This window comes from Nematolebias whitei, chromosome 9 (assembly GCF_014905685.2).
Source record: "Nematolebias whitei isolate Nwh7 chromosome 9, NemWhi1, whole genome shotgun sequence".
NCBI classification, from domain to species: Eukaryota; Metazoa; Chordata; class Actinopteri; order Cyprinodontiformes; family Rivulidae; genus Nematolebias; species Nematolebias whitei.
In genome coordinates this window covers 23,241,531-23,255,066 of record NC_056506.1, presented here as the reverse complement: position 1 = coordinate 23,255,066, position 13,536 = coordinate 23,241,531, and the positions used below count along the sequence as shown (strand labels likewise).

Here is a 13,536-nt window from a genome sequence, read left to right as displayed (position 1 = left end):
TGTGTGTGTGTGTGTACAGTTATGGTTACAGGTTATAGACTGAATAAATACATTATGCAAGGTGAATGACTGAAGGTCTACACAGAATACAATTACCCCAGTACATGGTTTTCCTAACTGATAAAACAGAAGAAAACCATTAATAGCACAATGATGTCAATGCCATCAGTGGCAGAGCATTTGATAGAAATTCAGACCAGAGGGGTTGTTGAGCACATATGAGGGAGTAGGGCATTGAGGGACAGAGATCAGCAGGAAGGATGCTGTAGGGCAAAGCTGTCCTGAAACAGTCTGTGTGCTCATGGCAGGTGTTATTTATTATGTTCATTGCTCTTCTGAGACTGAGCTTCTTGTAGATGTCCTTAATGGCTGGAAGTGAGGCTCCATTGATGCACTGGGCAGTTTCGCCAGCTTCATCAATGCATTCCGATTTGCCACACAGCAATACCAATACCAGGTTGTAAAACAGTCAGTTAGGAAGCCTCAGATGGTGCTGCAGTAGAAGTTTATGCAGGATATCAGAGGAGAGATGCTTCTTTTGTCAGAGTCTTCATAAAAAGAGGTGATGGTGAGCCTTTTGATCAGATAGGAGCAGGTAGTCGTCCAGGTGAGGTCCTCTGAGATGTGAATTTCCAGGAATTTGAAGCTGGACACACTCCACTGCATTGTTGATGTGGATGGGTAAATGAGTGTCAGAGCGTTTTCCTGAAGTCCACGATTAGTTCTTTGGTCTTTTTGGTGTCAAGCAGCAAGTTGCTAATGTTTACACAATGACTTATAAATCATTTAAAATATTCTTAACTTGCCTACATCATAGAGATTATAAATATACTCAACAGTCAAGTTTATCAGAATAAAACCTCAATCTATTTTCTGTGCTCACTTCTTCTGGTTTAAGGAGGTGGGAGGGTGGGCAACTCATCTGTTTGAATAATGATTTTAAAAGCTGGCCTATCAGTGACTTTAATTATATTAAAGTGTTTGTTGTTTCTTGTTTTCCAGGAGGTATGCCAGTGCCTGAGGTGGCGTCTGACAGTTCCAGCACCGCCACCATGTTGAGCCCCGTCCTCAATACCTCCAATGGAGACGGTTCAGAGTCTGAAACCACCTCTGCCATCCTCGCCTCCGTCAAAGAGCAGGTTAGAAGTCTTTGTGCGTTTGCCTCTGAGTCCATGTTTGTGCAAAACACACGGGGGGTTGTCATGTTTAATGAAAGATGAACACCAGAAAGTAGAGAGGATAATTCCTCCAGTCCTTTCAGGGAAAAACAAGATGACAGTAAACAGTAAACACAAGTGATGGAACGTCCAACTAAGCCAGTGTGTCACAAATATGTCATAGCATGTTGATTTAGAGAGCCGTAAGCCACAGCTGTGTGATGTGATTTTTACCCTGAAGTGATGGAAGGCATCATTCTCACACATTTTGTCAACGTTTGAGCCGCCTTTGTTGGCGTGATTGCCTGTGATGAGGCAGCACAAAGACTAAGTCACCTTGGTTTTATTTTCAGAATAGCTAAAATTAGCCATCAGAGCTGAACTGTTTGATGTTCATTATAAAATAATGAGTGTTAAAATATTCATCTGACACAGTGTTGTAGATATTTTGATTTTAAAAGTGGCTGATACTCCTGTGTGATGGAAATATGATCCATGGTTGCCATTTGTGTACCAGTGTTAAACTGTTTAATATGTAAGTTTAAGGAACATAATTAGTTTACATATAGCAGACTATGAACCCATTACTGGGGCAGCTGTGGCTGAGTGGTTAGAGCAGTCATCCTCCAATGCAAGAGTTGGGGGTTTGATTCCACCAGCAGTCACATGCCGAGGTGTCCCTGGGCAAGACACTGAACCCCTCACTGCCTCTGATGTGTGTCCCACTGGTGTATGAATGTGATAAAGCACTGATTAGTCTTTGTAGAGCTCTAGTGGCGTGCTGTATGAATGAGTAAATGAGGGCACAGATTGTTGTATAAAGTGCTTTGAGTATCTTGATCAGATAGAAAGGCGCTATATACAGTCCATTTACCATTTACCATTACTGGATCCAACATTGTTTTTGGTTGAAAGTGTCCAATTCTTGCATTTCTGTACTTTTGCACGCATTGGTAATTTCAGTTTTGACAAATCTCTGAACATTTTGGGGTATTGTAAGAGTTGATGTAGGGGCAGAAACTTGTGCCATCTGAAACTGAATTTGAATCGCTCAGGCTGAATCTGTGTTTGCATAATTTGAAATTAAATCCATTTGTTTGAAAATTAATTTCACTAAATTTAAACTGAATTCAATGGTTTGAAACTGAATTTAACTGTATTGAAAATTCAGTTCGACTACATTCATTGTCAGTTCTATAATTCAATTTCATTTCCAAAATTCGTTTTTTTGTCACACATTAGGTTCTTGAAAAAGCTACGGAGTAATCAAACTCAGATTGACAGATTTACGTTTCACGTCACTGAAACTTCCTTTACAGAAATGTAGGCATGGGGTTCGGTCTCAAGGAGGCGGTGATGCAACAGAGTGGATGCAATCTGTCGTAAAACAACAAAGAAGAAAAAGAACGTCCTTTACGGCGTATTTATAATTTTTGACCATGTAACTTTCCAAACCTCACCCCATAAGCAGATTATTGACATTTTCATCACAGATGAGCATGATTTCATATTGCTGGTCATTCTGACTCCAAGCAGGCTTCTCTGGGGCCGTGTGGCTTTGACTAATCACAACACTGATAACTTCTAGGACTTCAGTGTCATTTGCAATTCTTTGACCTCTGCTGCCTCACATCAGCTTTTTATACATAAATAAATAAAATCAACAAGATTAACAGACTCACTCATTTTCTCCAAATATTTGTTAACCATCATTCTTCAGTAAATGATGGAGAATCAAATACTTACCGAATGTAGTTCATTTGAACTTCATTCCACACGTTTTTTAAAATTATTTTCAGTTTCACCACTGATTTATTCACCCATCAAGGCCATAATCCCACCTGCTCACAGCCAGTGAAAAGAGCGTGTGATTCTCCAAACAGCGTCACAAGATGCCTGCAAGGCTCACACACACAGAGTGATTTTAACTGAAGGTTTCTGAGGAAAAAAACTAAACCAACTTTCTTCTTAGCTTGAGCACAATTCAGCCTGTCAAACTATTTTTTTATCTGTTAAGTGGGAAAATAATAAATAAGAAAATAAATAAAATGACAGCAAGACAGAGCTAGTTAACATTATTTCCTAATTTGTCAATTTGATGCTGGTACATGAACATCATCTCCAGTGATTGTTAATCATTACTAAATATATTTTCTAACCCAGTTGAGTTAATTTCTTAATTCTTTTAATTTGAAAAATGGTGTCTGACGTGAAACCTTCATATTTACTTGCTAACATGCTTTCCAGCCTACTGGTTCCACACAGAATCACAGTGATACACATCATTACTGCCCCAGTGTGAAACAGCCAAGGACACAAGTATTTTTTAATGTGGGAGAAAAAAAAGTATCCAATAAATACTGCATCAAACAAAATAAAGTATTTATTTACCTGCTTTAAAAGGTGTTTTCATCTGAAAGCAAACTGGAGCCGTTAAATTGATAGATGAGCCTGAATATGTTAAAATTTGAAGATGAGCTCAGATTAAAAAAAAAAAATGATAATAATAAAAACGTCTGCCTGTCAGAGAAGCAGGTGGATGGATCCTAAAAAGTCAAAAGATGCTGAAGCAGATATGTTATTTACTTGCTGAATATCCTCCTCCTTCTTTGCATATGAGCAGCACGATGAGCTCTTTCTTAGTGAAGTGTGACTCTGCTGCAGCTTTTTGAATTACAGCTGCAGGAGACGGGCTCATTTCTCTTGCAGGTGACTAAATGACGTGTTAAAATTCAGGATAAAACTGGGTGGAAAGAAGGAAGAGCAGATTTTGCTGAGACCTGGAAACTGTGGGTGTTTTTCCATAAAAAATGAGACTTTTAGACGCTGAATTTAAAGCAAAACGAAATGTTAAAGTTCTTATATTTAAACGGGTATGGAACATTACACAACAAAGTTCATGTTAATCCAACAGGAAATTGTCTTCATATTTTAATCAGGAGAAAAATGTTGGACAGATGGGCCAATATTGTCACCCCCGGAGAGCCACAAAGCAGCCGGGTTTACTTTCACGCAGCTTACGCTGAAGTAGGATAAGAACTAATTAGCATACAGTAAGAGGAAAACAAATCAGAGATGATGTAAAGATGGTTACGACTGAAACCATTCAAGGTTACAGGTGAATATTGAAAAGAACTGCTGCCCTTACAGGTGCTTCTAAAAAATGAGAATATCATGAAACAGTTCAATATTTTCTGTCAGTCACTTCAGAAAGTGAAACTCATACATTAAATAGATTCATTACACATAGAGGAAAATATTGCAAGACTTTATTATAATTGTGATGATTATTCTTACAGATAATGAAAAACTCAAAACTCAATGTCGCAGAATATTCGAATATTGTGATAAAGTTCCATGTTTGAAACTCATGCACATCATGCACAGATGAATCCTGGACATGAGCTAAAAATGTCTCATTCCTCAAGTCCAGCCACTCCTGAACCAGAGACAACATCAGAAGTGTCTTACTTGCTGAGGACTTCAGAAAACTCAGTGGACCAACACCGGCAGAGGACATGGACCCAAACCATCACTGACTGTGGAAACTTCACTCTGGACCTCAAGCAACGTGGATTCTGGGCCTCTCCACTCTTCCTCCAGACTCTGGCACCTTGATTTACAAATGAAGTGAAAATGTTACTTAAATCAAAAAGAGAATGTTGGACCACTGAGCATCAGTCCAGTTCTTTGTCTCCTCAGCAGGTAAGACGCTTCTGATGTCTCTGATTCAGGAGTGGCTGGATTTGAGGAAAGAGACATTTGTAGCTCATGTCCAGGATTCATCTGTACATGAGTTTCCAATATGAAACTTTATCACAATATTCTACATTTTTGAGACACGGAGTTTTGAGTTTTTGTTATCTGTAAGCAATAATCATGAAAATTACAAGAAATAAAGGCTTGAAATATTTCACTCTGTGTGTAATGAATCTATTTAATGTACGAGTTTCACTTTCTGAAGTGACTGACAAAAATGTTGAACTTTTCCACGATATTCTATTTGTTTGTGGTGTACCTGAATATGAACCTCTGTATTGTTTCGACAAGAGATTGGATCCTAAAAATAAAGGTTAAAATTATGAGAGTGATGTAGATGTCAATTTTAATAGTAAAGAATAAACGCTGCATGTTCAAAGCTTTCTATACGAGTGTACTACTCTTTTTAAATATAAGTGGATGTCCTGAGATGGATGGATGGATGGATGGATGGATGGATGGACAGATGGATAGATGGATGGATACATAGATAGATAGAAAGATAGAAAGATAGATAGATAGATAGATAGATAGATAGATAGATAGATAGATAGATAGATAGATAGATAGATAGATAGATAGATAGATAGATAGATGGATGGATGGATGGATGGATGGATGGATAGATGGATGGATACATAGATAGATAGAAAGATAGAAAGGTAGATAGATAGATAGATAGATAGATAGATAGATAGATAGATAGATAGATAGATAGATAGATGGATGGATGGATGGATGGATGGATGGATGGATGGATGGATGGATGGATGGATGGATGGATGGATGGATGGATGGATGGATGGATACATAGATAGAAAGGTAGATAGATAGATAGATAGATAGATAGATAGATAGACAGACAGACAGACAGACAGACAGACAGACAGACAGACAGACAGACAGACAGACAGACAGACAGACAGACAGACAGACAGACAGACAGATAGATAGATAGATAGTCTCAAGGGGTAAAGATGGCACTTTACTCTAACGGGCGTGGCCAAAATAATGTATTCTTAGTGTATTTAGCACAAATTATCATCTGAGTTACTATAAGTTTCAGAAAGTCTATTAGCAGGTAAAGTAGGTCACTAAGTCAAGTCAAGTCATATTTATTTATAGAGCACAATTTAAAACAGATAGACTGTTATCAAAGTGCTTAGACTTACACACAGACATGCAGGTCTAGTACACGCACATTTACAGATGATTTAGGGAACAATAGTGGACTCTTGATCAGAATGTGTGAATTAAAAAAAACGGGAAAACAACAGTGAAAGGAGCATCCACAATTCGACGAGGGAAAAAACAAAAACTGTACTTTCTTCCTCACTCCTTCGTCTCAGTCCTTTCCAAGCTGTCACGGCCCATGACTCTGCAACACAGCAACGTTATTACTTGACCGAACCAGCCATTTGTCACTTGTTTTCATGGGCTCTAATTTTTCACTGTGTTCGTGCTGGTGTGTTTTCTTAGCAATATGTTAAAGAAAACAGGCGTGTATTTTAGGCTGGGTTTAGAAATACACACAAGCACACAGCAAAGCTTCCTGTTCATTTTTCATTCAGGAAACCGAGGTCTTACTTAAGAGAACAAATTAAAAAAGCCTCAATTGCACTTGGATGCGCAGATTTGTAGTTTGCAGACACACGTGTGCTGCCAGTGCTGCCCATCAGTCCCTTTTCCCTGTGCTGACTCACACCAGGAGATCCCTGCTGCCGTTTATTGCCTTCTTTTCCTTCTACCCACGAGATTGATTAGCCATTCCACATCGTCTTTATCACAGCTGTCAGCCTTTGTCTTCACATCGTTTATCATCTCTCTTGTCACCAAATCTGATACTGGAGGAAGCTCAGTGTGAAGTCTGAAAGAGTTTTATTTCGGTGTGAGACGTTTGAAAAATCTGACAGATTGTTTCAGTGGATGGAGTGAAAGTAGCATTGATTAGCTTCAGCTTGTACCTTGGTAACTCAACTATTCAGCCAGTTCAGAAAAGTCAAAATCTACTGAAAATGGTTCCATCCAATCAGAACAAAAAGATTCATGAAAGGCAAAAAAAAAAATATATATATATATACAAGAGAAACTGTATGGCTAAATATACAGCAGATATGTTGTGTGTTGGGTAGTTTTGTCATATCCTTTCTTTTTTTATATTTTTATATTGAAAACCAAAAATTCAGGAGAAGGAAATGAGTGTCTGCTCTTGATTTACCTTAAGTGATAAAGCCCTGTGAAGAGGACATGTTTGTTGATTGTAACCTTCAAGAAAAGCAGGTGTAAAATCAGGAGTGCATGAAGAGTTCAGACAGCTGTGAGGATAACATTTATAATTCAAGTCAATGCAGCACTTCACATTCTGAGTCAATGCTTTTGTCTAGTTGCTTTGCCTCTGCTTTGTTCACTTGTAACATCATAGTAGTCTTTAGCAATGATTTTGGAGTCTGTTTGAATAAAGTTTGCTCCAAAATACTACCCACAGGATGGAAATATCAGTGGCTTTGTCCAGCAACCCTTTTTTGTGTTTACTGAAATACCTCCAGGACTGCTGAATTGACTTTCTAAAATCAAATTTGTACATTTGTGTTCCTTTGAGGGGAAACTGAAATGTGCTGTTCTCTGACTTTTCCTTTAGCACCCCCTACAGGTCACATATGCAATAGATCTGAGTTGCCAAAGTATTCACCCTCATTTGATTTTTCCATGTTTCATAACTTTCAGGCTGGAATTTAAAATACATTTTGATGGGGTTGGTAGCTTTAATTTACAAAACATGAAAAATTACATTTTGTAACCTACAAAATAATTTTATTGTGAAACAAACAGAGACTTGCCACTGTATTTGATACAAAAGTCCACAAACACAGAACATCTAGCCATTGATATTTTATATTTCTCTGGTTTAAACTGCCCCAGTTCATTCACATTGTAAGGATGAGGCTTGTGTGCAGCAATCTTTCAATCATACCAGCGATTCTCAGTTTGATAGAGTTCTGGGTTTTGACCAGGCCATTCCAGGACATTTGACTGGTCCTCCTTAAACCACTGGAGTGTTGCTTCAGCATTGTGATTAAGGTCATTGTCTTCATAGAAGATGACACTAAGAGTTAAAAACTTTCCCTCAAGAATGTCTCTATTTTTCTCAATCCATCTTTCCTTCAATCCTTAATATTCCCTGAGTACACAATTTCGTTCCACCTCATGTACCACATGTGATGCGAATGGCAATAAAGTCACCTTGAAACTTGAACAACATCTCCACAGCATAAAGATGCCAACATCATGCCTCACTGCAGGGATAGTGTTCTCTGCATGATGAGAGGTGTTAAGGCTTGCACCAGACATGGGACGCTTTGCAACTGATTACCATGACTCGAGTAGTCTTATCGGTTCTTCTCAGGTGTAAGTGAATTGACATGACATCTGTCAATCAATCCAATGCGCTCGTCAGCAACTGACCAATCGGCAATCGCAAATTTCCCGAAGTGACACGTCTCTTACCTGCGGGAGATGCACCCCCTTCTCCTCTGACAATATTGTCAGAGTTTTGCATTACGTACGCTTTGCAGTCATTGGGATTTCTTGAAAATCATTGGAAAAAAATGGTTAACCGTCGTCAGTGGGTAACATGCACTTCAGACACACATTACCCTGAGCATTTAGAGGGTGGAATACAGTTTATTAATTTTCCATAACCTAAATGAAGTCTGGAAAAATGTAAAAGATGGATAAAGCCCTGCGGCCGACATCATGTGCATCTGAATACAACAGTGATAAACGGGGATTACCATATGTTCATCTGTACAAAGGTAACTGCAAGTAAATCCTCCATTTGTTGTCATAATTAATTTTATACTTAATGGTTAAATTAAAGAAAAAAAGAAAAAGTCAAGATGACCTGACTGAACATTGTTGGATTTTTACTTGGATTATTGAACATGAACTTAGATGTTTTGAAACACTTTGGCATGACTGTCTCAGAGGAGTTGACGTGGGGGAGGGCGGGCCTCGGAGGCCATCTTAGCACCAGCAAACTGTTTTTTTCCACTATGGAGTATGCTGTTTGTGGGAATCACTTGCTCTTGCCGAGGTCATACGCTTCTCCCTTTCTCTCCCGCTCTGCTTTGCTTTGTTGCTCTGTCTTGTCTGTGAAACTGCTTCTGAGTCTCTCTCTTAATATCTTCTGAACCATAATTATGGACTTGGATTAGGTCAGTTGGTCCCTCAACACAATTGATAACATTTCTTCAAAGAGAAGACAGGCTTTAGGTGAGCCGATTTGCCCTGTTGGCATGCACACAGCTGGATATCTCATTGATTTGGAATACTTGATAATGTGTCTGTCTCTGCTGCCATTTGTTGATTTTAAGGACGCATTTATCATTGGATTTACTATAACTGGGTTCCTGCTTTTTGGATTCGGCTGATTCCTGATTTATCTACAATCAAGGAAGTCGTCATCAGCAAATTTGGACCCAATCATGCTGCTTGCCTTATGATGGCTTGGTTCGTACCTCAAGTTCCAGACTCAAATGCTTTTGGCAGAATGTATTAGATCTCAGGGATTATTCTCAGGCACAGTCCATTGGTGTGGCCATGTAATTTGGACATTTCAGGACCAAGTGGACTGACACAGACTCAAGGTAGATGTCATTAAAGTTCTGCCTGTCCCCAAAACAATTATGTGTTTATCTGAATTTGGCTCCCTTGGCTGGCCTTGCAGGCCACCTTATCTGAATTTGCCTGGAGGACATGTAATCTGATGCTCTCCCCCCCCCCCCCCCCCCCTTTCAATTGAGGAATTCCAACTGATCAACTTGAGGAAACTAGCTGAATAAACATTGTGTCATCATTTCAGGATTCTTGGATTCCCATTGGCATTGTCCTTGGCCACTCCCCGACATCCCTCGAGAATGTTTACTCACTGTAGGGAACTGGTTGATTATTCCATCCTTATCAGAACTCCTACAGTTTCCTCGAGAGCGTCCTTAGACATGCTCACCGCTCTTGTCGTCTCCCCCCCTCTGCATATTGTCTACGTCACCATGTGCTTGTATGTGCTTGAATCTAGCTGGTTTTTGTTTTGTTACCTTTTCCTTTTAGCCATCCTATTTGTTAAAAAAAAACAAAAAAAACTGTAGTATGCTTTTTTATAACTGTTTATTGTTGTTGCTGTTATCCATTGTTGTCATCTTTCTTTGTTGAAATCAGGTCTCTCTTGTAAATGAGTCCTCGAGGCTCAATGGGATTTACCTGTATAAATAAAGGTTGATTGATTGATTGATGTGCGAGGTGTTTTTTCAATATTAGAGTCTTTCTTCTCAGCCAAGAAGAAAGAGTTTGACAGGAATTTTTTTTTTGCCTCCAATTCCTACATGTGTCCAGTTTCACTACTTTTTGTCTGTCTAAACAGATCTCACTTGTAAATGAGTCTTCGAGGCTCACTGTGATTTATCTGTCTAAATAAAGGTTGAATTGAATTGAATTGAATTGGTGGCTCCTCAGATTGAAGAAGTCCTTTGGATGAAGGACGAAACATCTCAGCAAAAAAAGAAACCATCCAGATGACCTGACTGAACACTGTTAGTTAAAGGTTAATGCTTCATGCTAGTTGTGCTTTGTTTTGTGTGTTTTGTATGTAGAAATATGTTGCAACTTCTGGTTGCACACGTTTAGTCGTTGTTTGCTACGATCAGTTAAAACTAAACCCATTTTGCACAAATCCTATAGTTAAGAGTTGGTTTGGGTTTCCTGAGCTATTCCTTAGTTATGCTGCTATAGGCTTAGACTACTGGAGGAAAATTGACAACATTTTCCTTAGTCTGCTGCTGTCTTTACTTGCCCAAATTAAAATTTAAAGCTTAAAATTTCAAGAAGCATTTCAGTTATGAGCAAAGCTAGGCATTTTATGAACACCTAGTCACTTCACATTCTGTATTGTTCATTGGTCTTACCTTATCTAATCTACTACTACACTGAAGACTATACTATAATCTAATACATCACAATACAATACATCATCTAATCATCATCTAATCATTTGTATTACTAATAATAGTTATTATTATTTAATCCTTTTGTTAGCAAATGCTATTGACTGCAAATAATGCTAGGAATGTGTGTTAGCGCTTGTATGTATAAATCAAAGCATGTATAGATATGCATGTATATGTGCTTATGGTGTTGGGAATATTGTTTTTTTAATGCTACTTACATACATATACTCTTTGTATATACATGTATTATGCATATGAATAACATATCAAGATATTATTAATAAATTACACTTTGTGTAAAACATCCATCTATTATCTTTACCCACTTCTTCTTTTTCGAGTCGCTTGTGCTCATATCCAGGTGTCATATACCTGTCTCATATCACTGTGAGAGAGGCGGGGTACACCCTGGACAGGTCTCCAGTCCATCACAGGGACACATATAGAGACAAACAAGACAAACAACCATTCACTCTCTCACTCACACCTAGGGACAATTTAGAGTTACCAATCAGCCTAACATGCATGTTTTTGGTCTGTGGGAGGAAACTAGAGTAGAGAAAACCCACACTGAGTGAACATGCAAACTCCACCCAGAAAGGACCTCGGCTGGGATTTGATTCAGCGACCTCCTCGCTGAGAAGCAACATCTCTACAAACTAAGTAAAATATCAAGTTCAAGTTCAAGTCAATTTTATTGTTATTCCACCACATGTGGTACATGAGGTGGAACAAAATTGTGTACCCAGGGTCCCAGTTACATCCAACAAAAGTATAAAAATGTAAAATAAAAACAGTAATAAGATCTAAGATATGAACTAAGAAAAACATTAATAAAAATACACTAAGCACTAGTAGCATAAAATAGCATAATAACAATACACCAAACAGCAGCACGAACATGAGTCTGTGTGAGCAGATGTGCACGAATGAACACAGCAACATGAAACAGATCAGCAGCAACATGAAACAGATCAGCAGCAACATGAAACAGATCAGCAGCAGCATGGTGTGGTTTTTCACAGTGATTATTCTGGTTAGAGATTCATGAGTCTTAAAGCTTCAGGGTAGAAGCTGTTCCTCAGTCTAGTGGTTCTACACTTAATGCTCCTCAACCTCCTTCCTGAGGGGAGCGGGGCAAAAAGTGTGTGCTGGGTGAGTGGGGTCCTTCATGATGCAGGTGGCCCTCTTCCTGCATCTAGAGGTGTAGATGTCTGTGATGGTGGGGAGGCTGACTCCAACAGTCTTCTGTGCAGCCACTTTCATGATCTGCACAACTTTTTAGTTTTAGTTTTTTTTTTTTTTTCAAAATGATTCAAAATATTTTTCCACCATTTAACTTGATTTTACTGGAGAACTTTCTCTAGATTTATTACCTACAATCTAGCTGACAATCAAGTCAACAAAACAGATGAGGAGTCATGCTGTAACTTTCGTCTTCATGTAATAAAATTAAGGTTTTGAACAAAATGTTTTCTCTAAACTAAGAGTCATCATTATTGTTTTGTCTCCATGTGGATGTTTGCCTGTTGATGTTAATATTTAGTTAAAGGAACCCCTGTAGCGTTAACTCTCAGCTTTATGCACAAGTGAAATGAATCTCAAAATTTGTTTCCTTCTGTTCACGCTTTGAGAAACACAATGTTAGTGTTGCCTTTTTTTTTTTTTTTTGCTACATTTTATCAAAGTGGAGACTAGACTAACTAAATATTAATCTTTTAAAAATGGGCTTTAAGTTTAAATAAAGTTTTGATAAAATGCACATGAACATTGTCTGCTGGTACAGCAAGGATGTCAATTATCTGCCTATAATCCCGGCTGTTAATAACAGTCTAACTGATACAGATATATGGAATTTATTTGTAATACATAAATATGACCTTCGCCTATTAGATAATGACTCATATTTGCTGTTTTTATTTTTATTTTTTCTTAAATCAATAATCCGATTTTAGTTACCTTTTCCGACATTGATTATGGACATCTAGCATTAAAATAGATCTAATGCTGCAAACAAGTCACATGTTCATGTGTGATGTTAGAAAATCATACAGTAAGTATAAGAAGTAAATATTTTATCCAAGAGAATTAGTTTTGACAGGCTCATAGGAATCTGAAGACTTTTAATTCCAACAAAAACAGACCACAGTTGCACTGAAATACAACCAAAATGTCCCAATTTTAAGACAATGAGCTCACTGCTTATTGTTTTTCTTGTTAGAGCTAGCAGCTGTGTGCTCTTGTTCGTTTGATGCCAAAACTAGAAAACACTTTACATTACAGCTCTTACCCTCATTTACATAAATGCAGCATGACCTCCTGCTGCGTATCTGAAAGCTCTAACAGCGAGGACACACAGAACATACAGACAAAGTTAGGCCATATCTGATTCATCAGAGAAAGAACATGTCTCGTACTTTGGCTGTATAAGGGTGATCAGATTAATCTTTTTTCAGTGTTTCTTTCACTGAATATTTAATTTGTATACTGGTGAAGAGTTGAATATTCACGCTAAGCGACAATGCAGCTGAAAAGAGATTCTTTGTGTTTTTAAAATTTGAACAAATCCAAATTAAAAACATTAACGTTTTTTTTAAAATTCCTTTAGGCTGCTCTCTTCT

General features: G+C 38.1%; 1 protein-coding gene across 1 annotated transcript in view; it reads left to right on the top strand.

The window, feature by feature from the left end:
• Positions 1-13,536, top strand: part of ctnnd2b (catenin (cadherin-associated protein), delta 2b) — a 226,433-nt gene that overhangs the window by 45,554 nt on the left and 167,343 nt on the right. The window contains exon 2 of the mRNA XM_037682127.1: positions 1,003-1,139. Coding sequence (XP_037538055.1) covers positions 1,008-1,139 — 132 coding nt within the window. The 5' untranslated portion in view covers positions 1,003-1,007. The remainder of the gene's footprint in view (positions 1-1,002; positions 1,140-13,536) is intronic.